Genomic DNA, 19077 nt, shown 5'->3' with positions numbered 1-19077 from the left:
GACATGAACCACCATGCCCAGCCCCCAATACATTTCTTTCAACCTCAAGAATGTTCTACCTATGGGCATCCCAACCACCAACCTCCAAGGCCAAGCTGAACCTCCTCTTTATTTATCTGAGAAAGATAATTCCTTTTTCCTCTAGTTCAACTAAAGTTTTGCAAATTGAGTTTGCAAGGAAATAGAGAACCAAAAAAATCCCATAAATCACAAGGACAATTATGTGACCCACAAGTGTCCTGAAACTAACTTTATTATCTAGCCAAAGACTAGCATTGGTGGTAGAGTTGAAGTGAACTTTAGACCTGAGTCTCCTCATGTTCCATCAGTTCTCTCTAGGATAAACAAGAAATTAATAATGATAATAACAGCTGTCACTGCCGAACTCTGAAATAAGGTCTTTACAAATATCTTCATTTCTATACTTTAAAATATATTTCATTTATCAACAAGAGCACAATAGCCTCAAGAGGAAATACGATGAGGAAAATAAAAGCTAGAAAACAGTGGAGTTTAGATTAAGACCCAAGTTTGTGGAACTCTTAAGTCTTTCTTTTACATGGCATGTTGCATCCTTAAATAGAGATTTCCACAGCAAGGAAAGACACACTTTGGAGCAATTACCTCATTCCTTCTTGCTCAGCCCTCATATCGCCCTTCAGCTCTTACACATGATGTTGGGCTCCAATTACACCTTTTACTCCCCACCAGCCACATGTGTACTCCGCTACCTGTAGGCTGCTAGGGAATGCCACACTCAGCCCAAGCCAGAACCAGGGGGCTCATTTCCTAGATTCCTGAACATCTTAGAAGAATCTAGAGCCAACCACTTTCTCATTTCCTTCTAAAACTCTTTAGTTCTACCCTAGAACCTGTTGCTAGAATTTAATCTTTCTTCATCATTCCCACCCCTTCTGGACACCTGCTATAGTGGGTCTCTTCATGGCTCTCCCCTCTCTGGATAACATCTCCTAATCCAGAGTCAAAGCACACCACGGAGGTTACAGAAGCCTCTTTTCTACTCTTCTGTAAATCTCTAGGTCCAGACTCACACTACCATTTCTTCCTGAGCTTTTCTTCTTTGCCTATGCAATGTCCTGTGATGAAGTGTGACTGCCACTCTGATCTAAGAGGCTGGTGTCCTGTGGCTCATTCTTGGACCTTGAGGTCAAACACCCATTTAGTCCACTGGCAAAGGCAGGGACCATGTCAGTTCCCACCTGAGGGCTGGGAAGATTCCTGGACCCAGTAAACCTAGAGTTTCCTAGCTCAGTTGACCTACTATCTCTAATGACCCATCCTTTTGATGCTCTCCTAACCCCCATGGTGTTCAGAATTCTTTCATGGTTATAGACATGAAAGTACCTCCCTCATATTCTTAATAAATATAATAACTACTAGGGAAAGAGGAGAGTAATTTCCTTCTGCCTTCATTTTTTTATAGAAGTATGGAGGAAGATCGGGGTAGAGAGGGAACCACCAATACTCTCACTTCCTAATACTCCATGCTGAAGACAGGTAGAACCCTTTCCAAATATAGAAGTCTAATTCTAATCAAGATAAACTCCCCCAAAACCTGCTAAAACTTGGACAGTTTATGCATGGCCCTAATTTGCCATTCTAATGGTTGTGTTAACCAACAATGAAAGAAACAGCAGCAGCAGAGTGAACTTAAGTTCACAACTGATTACCCATGCCTTAAAACTAGGGAGTTAGCCACACATAAACTCAAAGAAGAAATCAAAGTTAGGACTGTATTGTCAGATCTAAGATCACAGAGGTGCATGGATGGTATATAGATTCAGAGGACAAAGGGCAAGCTTTGAACTGAGGCACCCCAGGCTTTGCAGACACTGGAGAGGGGGAAAAAATGTGAGCACAATGGGTATTAAAGGAAATGCTTGTGCTCTTCTCTGATTTCCTAAAATTTGTCATAAAAGTTATTTTCCATCTCTTCAACTCTCAGAAACTGAACCCACCCCACAATCTGTTCTGGCTTCAGTAAGATTGTCCTGCTTACCTGGGCACATGATGACAAAAAAATGGTCATCATGTAGCTGATAGGTGTTTTCTTGCTTTCCTATCTGTTCATTTTTCTTAACCTGTCTTATATTTTTATTTCCCCAGTATTATCTTTTTCCTTATATTTTAAGAAGTTCTGATTTACTACAGCTCTTAGGAAAATCACAATTTCTCTGTAATGAATACATCTCATTTGACCTTACTGATTTTACTCTGAATTGTCACCAGAAGAACTCATTTCTTATGACCTGTAATTTTTCAAGGTTAATCTGGAGGGTTTCCCCCACACCTTTGCTCATTCTCAAGGCATTTTGCATATTGCTTGTTAACATTGCTACCTAATCCCCTTCATGAGCCCAGAAATAATCCAAAAAGAAAAACAGTATTTTCTGAGCAGACAATGCCTTGTAAACTCAAAATGCCATTGTTTGAATACAGTGATACATACTATATTCTTGGCCTTCATTTGAATGAATGCTTTATTTTTTGAGGCTTCCTAAAAGGTTCATTGTCTGACTTTAATTAGCCCACTGGCCTGCCTTGTTTAAAGAACTGAACCACATTTCCAGAGCTTTCCACATTCCCCACCCAACCACCTGCTCCTTCACAATTGCAGAAATTTTTAAAATAATAATCAAAGCAAACCTTTTGCAAGGAACTTATTTTTTCAGCTGTTCTATTGGTTCTGTAGTTTTTTTTTAATGTCATGAAAATTAAAATCATTCCTAGTGGTGAAATCTTTCTCACAGCTTGTGAAAATAATCAGGTTTTGCAGCAAAACAAGCACGGCAAGTCCACCTGGCAGAGCTGAAGTTCTGTAGACTCTGTTCTGGCCGAAGCAACTCAAACAACATTCCAAAGGCACACCAAGATCCAGGAGTAAAAAAAAAATTGTGTCATTTTGTAACGTAGGCAACCTGCAATTGCTCTCTTCACAGAAGAAGCCTGGACACAATTTTGTGCCGAGCAGGAGAAGTTTGAACAGTAAAAATTTCAGGATCTGTCAGAAAGTTGAAATTCTGTGACCGTGTGCTCATTCCAAAAAGACATAAGATAGTTCAGATCCCAGACATTTAAGGCACTTGGAATCATAGTTTAAAACAAAATTGAGATTAACAATAAAGATAGAACCTAATGTCCATTAATTAATTTTTATTAGTTGCTTTATTTTAACTAACGACTTTAATGACAAAATAAATTCATTATAAAATTTCCAAACAGAACCAAAGAGCATAAAGTGAAAAGTCGAAGTCTATGAAAGTCTCCCCTAGTTGGTGCCTACTTGCTTATTCTACATCCCAGGGGCCACTATGTTCAACTTCAATTCCAGCTGTTTGGGGTGACATTTTAGCAGAAAGAAATTAAGTTACAGCATCAACAAGTTAATGAATATCAAAATTTATGTTAGATAATTACATGTACTGGTATAAAAATGCATAAATTAATGTTTTCATGGTAAACTCCCTTCCCTTGGAGAGTAATGAAACCTGGGTTTTAGTCTTCACTTTGCCTCTATACATTTGAGGGCCTTAAGTAAATCACTTAATCCTCTTTCATCAATAACATAGTCCCTGCTATACCTTAAAAGCAGCTGAGGCCAATAGGAGAAGGGGACCAGGAACTAGAGAAAAGGTTAGATCAAAAAGAATTAACCTAGAAGGTAACACACACACACAGGAAATTAATGTGAGTCAACTCCCTGTATATCCTTATCTCAACCAGCAAAAACCCTTGTTCCTTCCTATTATTGCTTATACTCTCTCTCTTCAACAAAATTAGAAATAAGGGCAAAATAGTTTCTGCTGGGTATTGAGGGGGTGTGGGGGAGAGGGAGGGGGTGGTAAGGGAGGGGGTGGGGGCAGTGGGGAGAAATGACCCAAGCCTTGTATGCACATATGAATAATAAAATAATTTAAAAAAAAAAGAACTATGTGGCAATTTAGCCACAAGATTGCTCATGACAATAAAAAAATAAAATAAAATAAATATGTAGAAAAGAATGCCAAAAAAAAAAAAAACAAAAAAACATAGTCCCTGCTGTTACTGGGGAAATTAGCGGTGATAATTACCCTGGTTCTTGTGTCTGGCAGGAAAAGAATTCAAGCAAGATGCAAAAGATGTAGTAAAAACAATAGTAAAGTTTATTAGGAAAGGAATACACCTCAGGGGAGAGAATGATGGGTCAGGTTTTAAAGTTGGAATATTTACTGAGAAACTCTTAGTTTTGGGTCCCTTTGGCCCCTGGGGTGATTTCCTAGGTCTGGGGGTCATTGTCTTGTTAAAAGACACAAGGTGTAATTTCTACTAGTTCCTGGTCTAATTGATAGAGAATTTCTGTTTGAAATTTCTAACTTGCTCTGTCTAGCTCTTAGGTCTGGGCCTTTATTTTGTTCAATTTGCTGTGAAAATCTCCCTGGGCCAAACTTAGTTGATGTTTAGATGTGGATTACTCATGAGTTAAGATTAAGTGTTAGGGTAGTAGCTAACTTCAAAGCATCCTCTAAAAAGATGCTAACTAGAGATGAATAGAAAATGTCACCTGCTGGCCTCCTGCAGTCCTGCCAGATGCTCCCTACAGGGTCTCTATTTGACTATAACAGCGCTTACACTCACCTCACCAACATTCCAGGCCCATCATTTCAGCATCAGATTCAGATTCCCAGAACACCACTTTCCCCACGTCTACACTAAGAAACTGCTGAAGAACATTGCTGGCCAAAGGGCAAAGTCCAAGCAGCTTAGCCTGGCTCAAAAGTCCCTTTATAACCTGGCTCCCGAGCCTTCCTCCCACCTTTGCACTTCCTGCTCACATGTTCCAGTCTGTGGCATGCCATTCCATACCTCTGAGCCTTTGGTTTTCCCCACAATGCAACACCCTCATCCTCTCTACCTACTGATCTTTCATTCTTCAAAACTGGCCTCAAATATCACCTTCATTATGGTGGGTTCAATCATTTTCTCCCAAGACAATAAATCACCCCCACTGCTACCTTTTCTTTGCCCCCACCCACTACCTGTACCCAGTCCTGCTTAGAGTAGATCTAGGTTACAATCCAGGTTATGTCCTTTTCTGCCTTTGTGATCTTGGACAACTCCTTTACAGTATCTATTAGCTTTCCAGTCATAGCCTAAGGATAACAGCGTAGTCATCTATCTCACTGATTAATGGTGAGGATTTGATAAGCAATTCATGTAAATCATTTAGCACAAGCCAATGTACATGCATGTAAATATTAGTTGTCACCCTGGATGCTGAGAGACACACACAGTGCCTGACACAGTCTGACAGGATGTAGGTATCAGGAAATGCTTGTCCCCCTGCCCAACCTCAACTCTTAATTATTGCACTAATTAAAAATACATTTGTACTATTATTTCCCTATGAAGCTATGTACTGTCTAAGAACAGAATCCATGCTTTGTTCCTCTTTATGTTTCTGGAAATTACTAAAATCCTGACACACAGTAGGCACACAGTATATTATTCTTTAATCAACCAAATGAAACCTCTGCTGCCAACAAACCAACTTGCTTGTTATTCCTTGAAAAAAATATTGGGCTTTCCCTTCCCCGTGTTTTGTTTCTTTCACAAGATTCCTCACACCTGAGACTTCCTTTCTTCTCTCTGCCTCCTCTCAGCCTTCAGCATCTAATTCAAATGATCACACAATGATTTCCCCTTATCAGACTTCCGGTGTGTACAGCATGGACCACACACCTGGAGTCTGTACATTCTGTCCTGTATCATGAGCTACTTTTCCCCACACATGTCTGTGTCTGATACTTACTGCTGCATAAGAAACCACCTAAACCTTAGTAGTTAAAAACAATGATAATTATGTCTTACAGGTTTGCATGGTGGCTGGAAGTTGCTGCTTTCCCCATACTTCCTCATGTGGTTGCATTTAGCTGGCATCTCAGGCAGGCTGGACCATCTAGAACCACCTCTCCCATCTGTGTGAGAGTTGGTGCTGCTGGCTGTCATCAGCAGTGCCTGGGGCTTCACTTCCACGAGTTCTCTCATCCTTCATGAGGCTAGACCCATGGGGGGGTGGGGGCAGGGTTAAAGGGTAGCAGGTGAAGGTGAAAGCTACAAATTCCCCTAGGCTATGAAACTTACATAGCATTTCAACCATTTTCTGTTGGTCCAAGCAAGTTGCAAAGACATTCTAAACTCAGGGTTAGAGAGGTACACTCTGCTCCCTGATGGGAAGAGCTGTAGAGAAATTGTGGCCATGTTTAATCTACCATAGCTGGCTCATCTTCCTAAGTAGGTCTTAATTTGAGCTATTGATTGAACTTTTTTTTTTCAAGCATGTGCCTTCCATATCAGGGGTTGCCAGAAAAATCTCTGGGGTTCAACTGAGAGACTGGTGCACAGAACTCGCTTGTGGTGGCTTACGAAGTGAAAGGAGAATAAACTTGGGAGTCTTGCATCTCAATCCGAGTTCTATAATTTACTAAATAGATGGTGTTGGGCCTGTTACTTAACTTCCCATTAATGAGCTCTTTCGTAAAACTGAGGAAGAATTCCTACTTTCTACTAAGGTGACATTTTCTAAAGTACCTGGCCCGTGGTAGCTTGCTCATATCTGTAATTCCTATTCACTGTGGAATATTTTCCTTATTTATGATTACATATGTAACTGAAGTCATTCATAGTCAAACCTGTTTCAAACTTTGCCATGGTAATAAGATTTACTAGAAATGTTTGAGATAGTTGAGGTACCCTATGAGATTTGATACCAAGGGTCAGGCATGGTGACACACACTGTAATCCCAGATACTCAGAGGCAGAGATTGAGAGGGTCAGGTTTGAGGCCAGCTTGGGCAAAAAGTTAGCAAGGTCCCAACAAATAAGCCAGCTGTGGTGGCACATGCCTGAATCTCAGCTATTTGGGAGGCATAGGTAGGAGGGTCAAGGTCCAAAACCAACCCTAGGACAAAAAACCACAAGACCCTATCTGAAAAAAACAGAACAAAAAGGGCTGGGGGCATGGCTCAAGTAGTAGAATGCCTGCCTAGCAAGCTAAGTCCCTAAATTCAAACCCCGGAACCATCCAAAAAAGAGATTTGACACCAGTCAGAATGCCCCTGTTTCTACTACACTTTTATCCATTAACTGAGGTATCTAATTCTCTATGCCCATTTTATCTGGGAGACAAAAGTGTTCCAACCTAGCAGGAGTACCATATGGCATAACTTTACATTTATTCCAAAGCTGAAGGAGAATCATACAGCCTGTGGTAGGTCTAAATTCAGATATTAAGGTGTGGTGTTAGAATATTCAATATAACATCATCAGCTGTACCTGCCTCTTAAACATAACGAGAAATTAAATGTATGAAATACTGTGAATTCATTGAAGAGAGATACTGCCTATTCAGAAATGGCTATGATTATTATGATTTAAGCATTAGTCACAGTATCTTTAAGTGTAAAGAGGCACTTTCTAAACTATATAATAACTCAAATTTAAAGATAAAATTATTCAATACTATAAAATATGTTAGATACTAAGATACCTTAGTACCTTAGCACATTTCAATACATTCCTTGGACTATGTTGGCACCTAAAATATTATAGGGTCATAAAAATGACAATAAATGTATTCAAAGGAAACTCCTAATCTTATCACTTTACTACCTTGGTGACCTATTAGTTCAAATTAACTCATTTTCATGGAGGGGCTTTGGGGCAGCTGTGAGGCTGCTGGGCTAGCTACAGGAAGTTGCAGACTGGCAAATTTCATTCAAATATAAACCTCTAAATTTGGGTACCTGGCAGTGCAGGATCTTGTTGTTTGCAGTATGCAAAATAAAAATTATATACCATCTTTCGTGGTCAAAAGCTAGGGGCTCTTCAATATTAATTTCAGTACTGTTTCTGGCGGGTTGGTGGGGTAAGAGGCAACTGTGTGAATAGATACATTGAACAAGGATTTCTCATGAGGAATGATAGCTTATTCGTGGGCTAACAACTCCTGACTTAGGCTACTCTCTCCACTCTATGAAATCCAGGAATCTGACAAAGAAGGAAGAGCATGCCCTGAAATCTGTCCTGTGAAATCTTTTCCAGACCCACGTAGGGCCTTCAGAACGCTCTATGTTCTGTAACATGAACTGAAGAGGCACAGTGTCATTGATTGTTATTTCGATCCATCTAACTATTTAGCAGGCCACCACAGAAGGGTCAGCACCAACTAAAACTGCAAACTAACTGATTTGGTGAAAACTTTTTATATTGTGATCATAAAGCCAGCTCACAAGGATTCATCAAAATTTGTCAAAATTCATCAAGTTTTGTGCTTAAAATTTGTGAATTTTATTATATGTAAATTATGCCTCAATAAAGTTGACTTGTCCCCAAATAGAATATCACTTGAAAGATGAAGGTCACGTGCACACCACACACATGTACACATCAGGTGACAGGGGAGTATCCAAACCTAGCTGACTTTCTGTGACCTTTGATATAATTATATGATATCGCTGAATGTCCCTAAGTCTACTTTATACTACATTTTTCTGAAATGATGATGTTTTTCTACTTTTATTTGCGAGTTCTTAAAATTCTTGGAACATAGTTTTGATTCAGAAACAGCCTTCAAAATCAAAGAGGTGCTTGTTTGACCCACTCCCCAATCCACCCCGTCCTAGAGGGGAAGGTGGATATGTTCTTAGTGCTTCACCTCATCGTTAGGGGCTGCTGTGAAAATTGAATAAGGCAATACCTATTATATATTTGGCCATGATGATGTCTAAGTGTATCTATGAAATACTTCAAGTTATTGCTTATGAGTTACTTCTATTACAATTTAACTTTCTGCTGGAAAATATTGATAATTGTGGAAAAATAAAAGTTCTTGTACTACCTGAGTCTCAATCAAAGATCACCAATGCAAAACAAAACAACAAAAAAAAAAAACCACTGTGAATGAGTCAGCATAAGCAGTAAACTTAAATTCCCAGGACGATATACAGTAACCTAAATAATGAACATTTAATAAGAGTCCATCAAAAATTAACAAGCAGACAAAAATAGAAATATAAAATCACTCAACATATGAGTTAAACAGCAAACTAACTTCTACAATTAAAAAAGATTTCATGAATTCAATGTAGATCTGAAGAAACCTAACATAAAGAACATGAATCAGGGATATAGAGAAAGGAAAAAGCCAAAGGTCTGAATATGTCTAAACAGTCTCAGAACAACAGAATAGGGACAAAAGAGATAAAGTTGTATTTGAGGAGATATTGGTTGGAAATTTTCTAGAATTTATGGAAGACATGGATTCCCTAGACACATGAAGCACGTCCTATACTAAGCAGGATAGATTTAAAAAGAAGACCTAAATCTACCTCTAGATAAAGTGAGCTGACCTTGAACCTATAAAGACAAAGGAAGTATATGAAAAGCAGTCAGAAAGCAAAGAAAGATTGTCACAAAAATATCTAAGATTAATAGCAGACTTTTTTGATATAGGAAATGCATTTAATAATATTTCATCAGTATTTGAAGAAATACTTAAGACTTAAAAGTAAAAATAAATATAGCTGTCCCTCAATATCTTTGAGGGAATTGGTTCAAGGACTCTCAAGAGTACCAAAATCTGAATATCATACTTCTTAATACCTAGTCATGGTAGCCAAAAACAGTGGACTAATATCTTTAAGGGCCAGAGAAAAATCACTGTAAAGTTACAATTATAAACCCAGAAATATTATCTTTCAAGAACAAGATCAAAACAAATTATATTTTCAGATAAATAAAACCTAAAACAGTTTACCACCCCAACTACACTTACAGAATTTTCTGAAGAATTAATTGCTTTAGAAGAAGGAAACAAATCTAAAAAGTCTGAAGAAAAAAATACCTGAGTAAATCTAACCCAGATCTACTTAATATAATGATGCTTAATTAATGATACTTAATATAATGATGATGGTATCTAATTTGTGAAGTCTAAAATAGAAAAAACATGGCATAGACATGTAGATTAGGAGAAGGGTGGTAATAGTTAATGACCTTAGGTTCTTGTCTTTCAGTGGGGTATTGTTTATAGGCTTTGTCAAATCTGTATGGTAAAATTTTATGGATAACCATAAAGAATGGAAATAGTGTATATATTCCACAGCGGGTAGAAGGCAAAATTATATAGGAGAAAAAACACAACAGGCTTCTTTTTATTGAATAGCAAATAAAATCAACTAGACTTATAATTGTGAAGACTTTGCAGAGCGTCCCAATATTAAAGTTGGGCTGAGAAGAGGCAATTCTGGTCGTTTCATGACAATAATTAAACCTGGGTGGAAGAAGGAGAAGGAAGAGTGTGAGATGGTAAGGACTGCTGGTGATGGATGGGAACGATGGGCAGAGTCGTTCAAGGTGGAAAAGCTGTGCCAGCCACAGTGGCGTAGCCCAGGCTTCCCCCAAGCCTGGGCAGAGGCGGGAGGCAGAGCTGTGCAAGCTGATGACTGGTGTTGAGGGGAGAAGGCAGTGCTGTTACAGAAGTTACAAAACAGGCTCTGAAGTCAGAAAGGTCCACGCGTCAAATTGAGCACGAGCTCTTTGACTCACCTGAGTCTTCATCCTGGCCCCAGCTTGACCAGAGCTGTTTAAGGGAAGCAGAGACAGAGAAGGGAGAACAATGGACTACCCCAGGCAGCACCCAGGACAGCGACCACCCCTGCCATATCCTACTCATGCTGAAAAGGAGGCTGAAGCAGAGGTCCAAAGGCAGAGTGGTCAGCACCTATACCAGAAAAGACCCTGCCAGACAGAGCCAGAAACTGGAGGGGAACACTGAACAGCAGGGCCCTGGCAGCTTGGGGAAATGTGCCCAGATATAAGCACATCTGTGGTTTAATCACACAAACATTAGGGACCCTGGTCTGTACCCACTTGTGACTACTGCAAGCTCAAGAGTTCCCTTCTGCCACTTAAAGTGTTACCTCGGGGGGAGAAATGACCCAAACAATGTATGCACATGTGAAAAAATGAATTAAAAAAATGTTACCTCAGCTGGTTATGAGGACATACATCTGTAATCTCAGCACTCGTGAGGTAGAGGCAGGAAGATCTTGAGTTTGAGGCCAGCCTAGGCTACATAGCGAGTTCAAGGCCAGTCTTGAGCTATATAGTGACACCCCCCCCATCTCAAAAAACCAAAGGCTGGGAATGTAGCTCAGTGGTCAAGTGCTTATCTAGCATGCACAAGACCCTGAGTTTGATCCTCAGAGCTAAAAAAAGTGTTCACTTATTAAACAAGAAAACACAAAAAATCAGAACATGTTTTAGAGAAAAAAGCTATACATTTGAAGGGACATAAAATACATCATCTTACAGTAATCACCTCACCCTTATCCATGGTTTCTTTTCCCATGGGCAAATGAAGCCTGAAAATATTAAGTGGGACATTCCAGAAACAAACAGTTAGTAAATTTTAAATTGTTTACGAGCTAAAATCTCGTGCTGTCCCACTCTGTCTGCTCAGGATGTGAGTCCACTCTGAATACACTATTTGCACCTGAGTCACTTAGCATTCTTCTCAGTTATCAGATCAACTGTCACAGTGCCACACAGCTTGTATTCAAGCAAACCTTGTTTTACTTCATATTGACCGCAAAGAGCAAGAGTAGTAATGCTGACAACTTTATTACAGCATGTTGTCATAACTGTTTTATCCTGTTGTTAGTTATTATTTTTATGGACAAAAGAGATTAGACCAACTTATTCTACATGAATTTAAAGAGATTAGAACAAGGAAAGTGATTCTTTTCAGCCTACTTTATAATAGTCAAGCGTTCCCCAAAAAACAAATGTCCCCCAGGGGTGCTGAGTGCTCTGTCATGGGTAGAAGATGCATCTGCTGTTAGTCATCTGTAAGGAATTCAAGCATGGAGAGGATGGCTGTGTGAGACTGTGTAACACCTCTTCCGACTCTCGAGAGTCTATAGGACCATAGGCATCAAGGCTAAGAGCTCAGGCCAAAGAACTGAACACTGAGGATTCTTCTGTTTTGTTTTGTTTTGTTTTGTTCTTTATCTTGTTTTGTTTTGGGGTTTTTTTGGTGGTACTCAGGGCCTTGCACTTACTAGGTAGGTGCTCTCCCTCTTGAGCCATTCCCCAAGCCCCTTTTTGCTTTAGCTGTTTTTTAGATAGAGTCTTAGTTTCGCCTAAGCCAGAGCATAATTCTCCCACCTGTGGCTCACACATAGCTGGGATGACAGATGTGTGCCACCACTCCTGGCTTATTGATGGAGATGAGTCTTGCTAACTTTTTCCCTGGGCTGGCTTTGAACCTCGATCTTCCCAATCTTCACCTCCCAAGTAGGCAGGATTACAGGTGTGAGCCACCACAACCAGCCAAGGATTCTTAACTTCCATGGCAGCTACATTCTCCACTTTGCTCCAGGACATTTTTGAGTCAAAATTTGCGCTTTAAGACACTACACAACTATCTACTCTTATTTCAGAGGCCAGTGTAGGCATCAGAATGTAGTCCCCATCTCATCCCTAATTCCAGTTTAGCTGCCCATGTCACCCATCCTCCCCACTACCACACCTCTTCTCGCACTGTAGTGACTGTCTGTTTCATCCTGAGGAACACCCACCCCCTCTATGTTTGTTTTCTATGGCTGCAGTAACAAATTGCTACCATTGGAAAGCAACAAATATTTCTTGTCCTATCCTTCTGGAGGATAGGCATGCCAGGGCATGGTCCCTCTGAAGCTGCGAGAGAAGAGCCCTTCTTTACCTCTTTCTGGTTTCTGATGGTTGTTGCCACCATCTTTGGCCTTCCTTGGCTGGAGAGCCTGTCTTCTGTCTTTCAAGTTTCTGCCTCTGTCTCCACATGGCCTTCTCCCCTCTGTCTGTGTCTTCGTGAGCTCTTCTCTTCTTATAGGGTCATCAGCCATATGGAATTTAGGATCCATCCCAATGCAGTATGACTTCATCTTAATTTAAGTCATCACATCTTCAAAGATCCTATTTCCAATAAGGTTACATTCACAGGTACCAGGGATTAACACGTCAATCTCTCTTTTAGTGGGACATAATTCAACCTACCACATTCCCCAACTTCCCATGCTCACTAGACTGTGGGTTCTTTGAGGACTGCACCTTCATTCGTGATTCTATTAGGAACCATGACCTATTTTAGTCAATAAAGACAAGTCACAGTCAAGGTCCCTACACTTGATGGCACTTCTATTCTACATTGATATCATACAAAGTGGGCCTCCAGCATTGAAGCCAAATGCCAAGTGTGTATTTGTATATGTACACGTGCATGTACACATTCATGTATGACCACTCAGCATAGATTTGGTGGCATAGTATCACAAACAGTGAAACACAAAGGATACATTCTTCTATTTCATCTAGCCAGCACTTGCTGTCATGTTTATCAGGATACCAAAGTCTGGTTTCTCTCTATCCCTTGTAAAACTTCATTCTAAAGTACTTGAATTTTTACTCCCAGTTGACCCCAGGTAACCAAACTCTTCAAGTAGTATTTCTGAGTATCAGAAAATAAATGTCTGATTTATCTCTCTAAATGTCTTAATTAAATTCAAGCTCACAACTAAAAAAGAAAACACCTGCATTCTGTTTGCCTTCCAGAACAGTACCAGTGTCCCCCAGCCTCCATTCACCCAGATGCCAGGTGAGTACTTCCATTCAGTGAGCAAGTGATTCTGTTTTGAGCTTAAATGGAGTGTTTGAGCTTTCTTGTGTTTTTCCCCCCTGGTGATGGGAATCAAACCCAGAGTCTCACACATGCTAGACAAGTGCTCTACCACTGAGTCACATCCCCTGCCAAATAATGCTTCCATCTTGCAGTAACAGCCTTACATCACTTTCACATCTTTGCTTCTTTGAAATAGCTATTTTAAGTACAAAAATCAGTGAAGGGAGACCTCATTCAGTCACCCCTGAGCTTAAAATTCATTGTCTTGAAGGCAGCCTTGTGATCTCCTACCCAGAGAAGCTTTGGGGGCAAAGGCAATAGCAGTTAGGCCCTTGGTACAATTTAAATATTTAAAGATCTGTCCCCATGATCTGATAGGTGATGCACCTGCTTCAGACAGAAAGTGAAAGAGACCTTAGGGCAGGGCTGGGAGTTACTATTTCTTGGGTGCTGTCTGGATCACTACGTTAGTTCGCTAAGTGAACTAACACACTTAGTTCAGCATGCTATACCCATTTCAATACTTATGCCTCATTCAACAGTCCTGTGGGAATAGGAAAGAGACATTCTTAATCTCACACACACTTCCATATCTCAAACTCAGGAGTACCTTAGACCCTTCAGAGCTGCAGAAGGGAGAGGGATAAGAGTCATAAAGAACTCAGATATATGACGATCTCTCTGTTGAATCTCCCAATCATACCTGCTGTCATTGGAATTTGGCTGTTTCTGCTCTTTTCCACAGGGGGAAGTTTCTGGATCTTCTCTTTCCATCTAAAATTATTCTTCCTCTTTTTAAGGAGAACATGATATTCTTAAGAGTGCAGAGGAGCTATTTTTATCTTCATAGTTGTTTTTATTTGAAAATTGGAAATATAGATATGACAGCCTAGAAGTCTTGTTTACATATGCCTTATTCTGATCTCAACCTTAACCACTCCTTTGGATATAAATTCATGACATGGGTCAGAACCTTATTTTTATATCAATTTTCATTTGCACAAATTTTTTTCCAAGGAAATATGCTCACAGTTAAAATTCTAACCACAGTCTTCAAATGTGTGAGCAGATTGGAAGTTTGGAGTTAAAGAATTTAAGCTGAAAGTGGCATGAATAGAATCATGCTTAAGGTTTTCATACGGAATTTTGATGGCTTCTTCTGAATGAATAAATTTTCATGTGATGTTGAGCATGATATTATACTTCTGGGTTTACAGATGATGCAGAAGCTCTGCCACCACTGAGCTTACAGATTGACTGATAGTTGTGACAGGTGAAAGAGCAATGGTCCTGTTATAAAATACCACATTGAGTGAGGGGGTAGCCAAAGTTCTGAGTGTGTGAAGTCATGGATGACTGAGTCGGGAGAACAAAGGGGAAGGGTCTCTATAAGCTTGTCTTCCACGCCCAACGAAGAGTAGGTGGGGGTGGGAGGGAAGAACAGGGACAAAGCTCTGTGGCTGGGGAAAGGTAAGGGAAACATGCAGGTCCATCTTCTCCCAAGTTCAGTCCTTTTGTGGCCTCAGGTGTAGGCTGTAGAACATGCCCTCCACCAGCTGGAATATTTAAACCACAGACCTTGAGTGTGTGCCCCCAAACACATTCAAAATGATCATGTATTTCCTGCTGCAGCTGAGATACAGGATCAGAAAGTGTTTAACAAACACGTCTCCTCTTTTGGAACCACTTCTCTGGCCTTATCATAAATAAGACTCTTGTCAGTTTCAGCTTTTCCTTCTTTCCTCCAAGGATAATTTTGTGTGCCAGGCACTGGGTTCCTAAACTTGGGGAGTATCCTAGTGAGCTGAGCCAGGAACTCAGCATGGCCACAAGAGGGCAGCAAATAACATCAGACTCATCAAAGCCAGGAAACAGTTTTTGTGGTCTTTTAAAACTGGCTTCTCTGCAACCATATTACCCAAAGCAAGCCATTTACTGACACCTGCTAGGTACAAGATACCATGTTAAACGCCCACATATAATGGTGTTAAGGGTCATTATACAAAAGAATTAGAAGACAGAGTTCAACCAGCCTTTGATTGGAGGTGGCGGTGTATGTATCACCTTATCTAGAGACGTAGTTCCTCATGTGACAAGCCCAGCAGCAGCCTCTTGTAAACAGTCCTGTGTATTAAGCTTCATTCCATAAAACGTAAATTCCAAGGGATTTTTTGATTTAGCTCTTTAGGCCCAGCCTCTTTCTAGCACATACCATCTATATCTAGAAGACACACCATAAGTGTATGCTGCCTGAGCGAATGGTTGAACAGTTATTGCAACATCTAAAGGTAGAGTGAAGTTGAAAACATAGCAGATATTTGGGCTGTAGTAGGTAAAAGAAGTAATGCAGGAACAGCTCACACTTCTTAAGACCTGACCTTTGTCTATCTCTTCGTTCATGTTGGAGGGCAGGCATACGTTGGTGACATCATTTCACCCCACAGAGACTCAGTGGCAACAGGGATGCCCCGACCTTTCTGGGAGGAAAGTCTGAAGTTTGTTTCTCATTTGACAACAGGTTCACCCGTCATGTCAGGCTACTATGGTGTCAGAAGATCTTTCTTATCTGACTCAGACTTCCACAACAGTAAATCATTCTCAAATGACATCTACACCTCCAGCGTGACAAAGCCCTTTCCCTGCGAGTCCACAGCAGGGCAGAGCCACGGTGCACTGCTGGAGTCCTGCTTGGCAGAGCCCTATGGGGACCACCGCCCTCCAGCACTGACGCCCACCCCAGGCTCCCTGTTCAGTGCCTCTCCCCTGCCACCACTCCTGCCACCACCCTTTCCTGGTGATCCCACTCATTTTGTGTTTGTGAGTATGCTTAATCCACACCCAGGGAATAGTGGAAAGTCAGGGTTCCTTGGGATCTGGCCCAGAACCCAGGCTTGGCAACCAGGTTGAGGCTAAGTCTGACTTGCTGCCTAGAGGTAGCAGGTCCAGCCAGCTCTGCCAGGACACCTGAGGGAGTCTTCTTTATTAACCATGACAGCAATAGTGTCTGAAGATTTGAACTAGAACGTCTACAAGATAGAATTCACGTCTATTTTGTTAATATCCTACTGATTTTGCCAGATATTCATCGTTATTCCTGTGTTCATAGGGAAGGAACACTGAAATTTCATCTCGACCTGGCTAGTTAGTCCTCTCAAGCAGGTGTACGTGGCTTTTCCCTCCCTCCTACCCCCTGCCCTCCTCTTCCTCACAATATTTCTGTCCTATAAAACCTTGTTCTCTCACAATCCTTCCAAAGAGAGGAGTTCAGAGTGGTCTGAAAGATGGTAATACACTTCTTATAAGTAACTATAAAGCCTTCTCCTACAAAGACATGAATCTTTAAAGGTGAAATCGTAGACAAAATGTGGGAGAAGGAATTAACATTACTGAGTACCTATTCTATGACTTGAAGATTTATGTGCCTTTGTTCACTTAATACTTGCAATAACTCAGGAAATATTTATGAAACCTCCATTTTACAGAAGAATGGAGAGAGGGGCTTAGAGTCAGAGAGGTTTCAGATGGCATGGCTCTGAATGAGCCCAGCCCCCTCCAAGAGGACTGAGGAGATGGCCCCAAGCAAGCCTAACTCTCTGCTCACTAAGGGCAAAGTGGTATCTCCCAGTCAGTCCACTCAAAAATTCACATAATAAGAGGTCTACTACTTTTAAAAGGGGGCCAGCTGCTGTCCTTCCTTTACTTGGGTGAAGGGTATTCTAGAACCCAGAGTAACAGTGAGGCTCAGAAAAGAATGCAAGACATAGTACATTATTGTAAACAGTAAAACACTCAGATGATACTCACCTTATTCTTCTCATATTTCAGTCATTTACTATTTCCCAGAGAAAGGAATCTCTAGATAGATAGATGATAGATAGATAGATAGATAGATATCACTATATATAATATACATATATTATAAACATAGATAATATATACTATATATATATATATATATATATATGAAATCTCATCTCAGAGCAGAAAGGAACCAAAACCTTCCCTACAGGGTCAAACACCAGAGGTAGGTGGGCTGCATCAGCCATGGGAGGACCCCAGGGTATAGGCCACCCGGTATCAACAGAGCATCAGCTAATGACTAACTGCAGTGACCTTGCATTCTCTTCAGAGGGACTCCTGGGAGCAGACGGTGCCTGATGTTCTCAGCCAGCCAGACCCCGCAGATGCCCTGCAGACCCTGCCATCCAGCATGGGTTGCCTCTCCCAGCTGGAGCCAGGAAGCACCACACAGCACAAGAGCTCAGGCTGGGGGACCTCCCTTTCTGGGGCTCAGTCCTACTCACTGCACAACCTGGAGGATCTGCACCCCACACCAGGGTATCCCACTCCACCTCCATACCCCTTCACCCCTTTCATGACCATATCAAATGACCTACCACCCAAGGTCATGCCTCTCTCCCCAGATGAGGGGTCAGACACCTCTTCTCTTCATGACCCTTCACCTTGGACAAAAGAAGATGGGAGTATGGCCTGGGGGTCCTATGAATGCCGCAGAGCTTACTGAGGGGGTGAACCAAAGGACTTCAGTGCTTTTCTTTATGTTGGATTCCACAGATGGGTTTAGGTGTGCCCACATTTGGAACTGGATTTTCAAGATAAGCCATAATGGTGCCCCTTGTTAATGGACAATGGAATTTATTTCTGATCTCCCCCCCTTAACACCACTGAAATACAACATGATGTTAATTAAATATATCATGGATGGTATTCTAATGAGACAACCTGACAGTGAGGTCATTTTGAAACTTTGGTAATCCACTAAATTCTGAATCTTCTGTTATCTTTGAAGTATCATTTTGGAACTGATTTTTTGTCTTAAATTACATTAAAAAGTTTATGCAGATCATAAAACCTAGTGCCTAATTTTTCTTAGTTATAAATCATATGCATCCTCTAGTAAAAGGAACAGAAAGTTACAATACTGGTTGGGACACATAAAATTCATTTTATACCAGATGGCTTTAAAAAGTGAAGTGTTGTATACATTTCCCTCATTACAGGGACTTGTAAAGGCCAACTAAAAAATATGGCACCATATATAAATGCTTTATTGTGAATAAAATAGGAAAGAGTTCAAGAGACTGTAGTTTTTTGTAAATATATAGTTTTAACTCTGCCTTAAAATCCAAGATACCCAAAAATTAGTCCAATCCAAAAAAAAAAGGCCATAATTATCTCTTTGGAGGAAAAAACCTACAGTTACCATAGTGACTGAATAAAATGGGCATCTGATGGCCAAATAAGAATTCTAAGCTTTGGGGGCCTGGGATGTGTGTGGCTCAAGTGGTAGAGAACATGCCTACCAAGCATGAGTCCCTGAATGTAAACTCTAGTACCAC

At 40.7% G+C, this 19077-nt stretch overlaps 1 protein-coding gene across 1 annotated transcript in view; it reads left to right on the top strand.

Moving 5' to 3' along the window:
• Positions 1 to 18242, top strand: part of Pou2af2 (POU class 2 homeobox associating factor 2) — a 37167-nt gene extending 18925 nt beyond the window's left edge. The window contains exons 3-5 of the mRNA XM_074057540.1: positions 13651 to 13693; positions 16236 to 16534; positions 17847 to 18242. Of these exons, the coding sequence (XP_073913641.1) occupies positions 13651 to 13693; positions 16236 to 16534; positions 17847 to 18242 (738 nt within the window). The remainder of the gene's footprint in view (positions 1 to 13650; positions 13694 to 16235; positions 16535 to 17846) is intronic.
• The last annotated feature ends 835 nt before the right edge of the window (positions 18243 to 19077 follow it).

This window comes from Castor canadensis, chromosome 2 (assembly GCF_047511655.1).
Source record: "Castor canadensis chromosome 2, mCasCan1.hap1v2, whole genome shotgun sequence".
NCBI lineage: Eukaryota > Metazoa > Chordata > Mammalia > Rodentia > Castoridae > Castor > Castor canadensis.
Note: the sequence above shows the minus strand (reverse complement) of the source record. Positions and strands in the feature narration are given on the sequence as shown.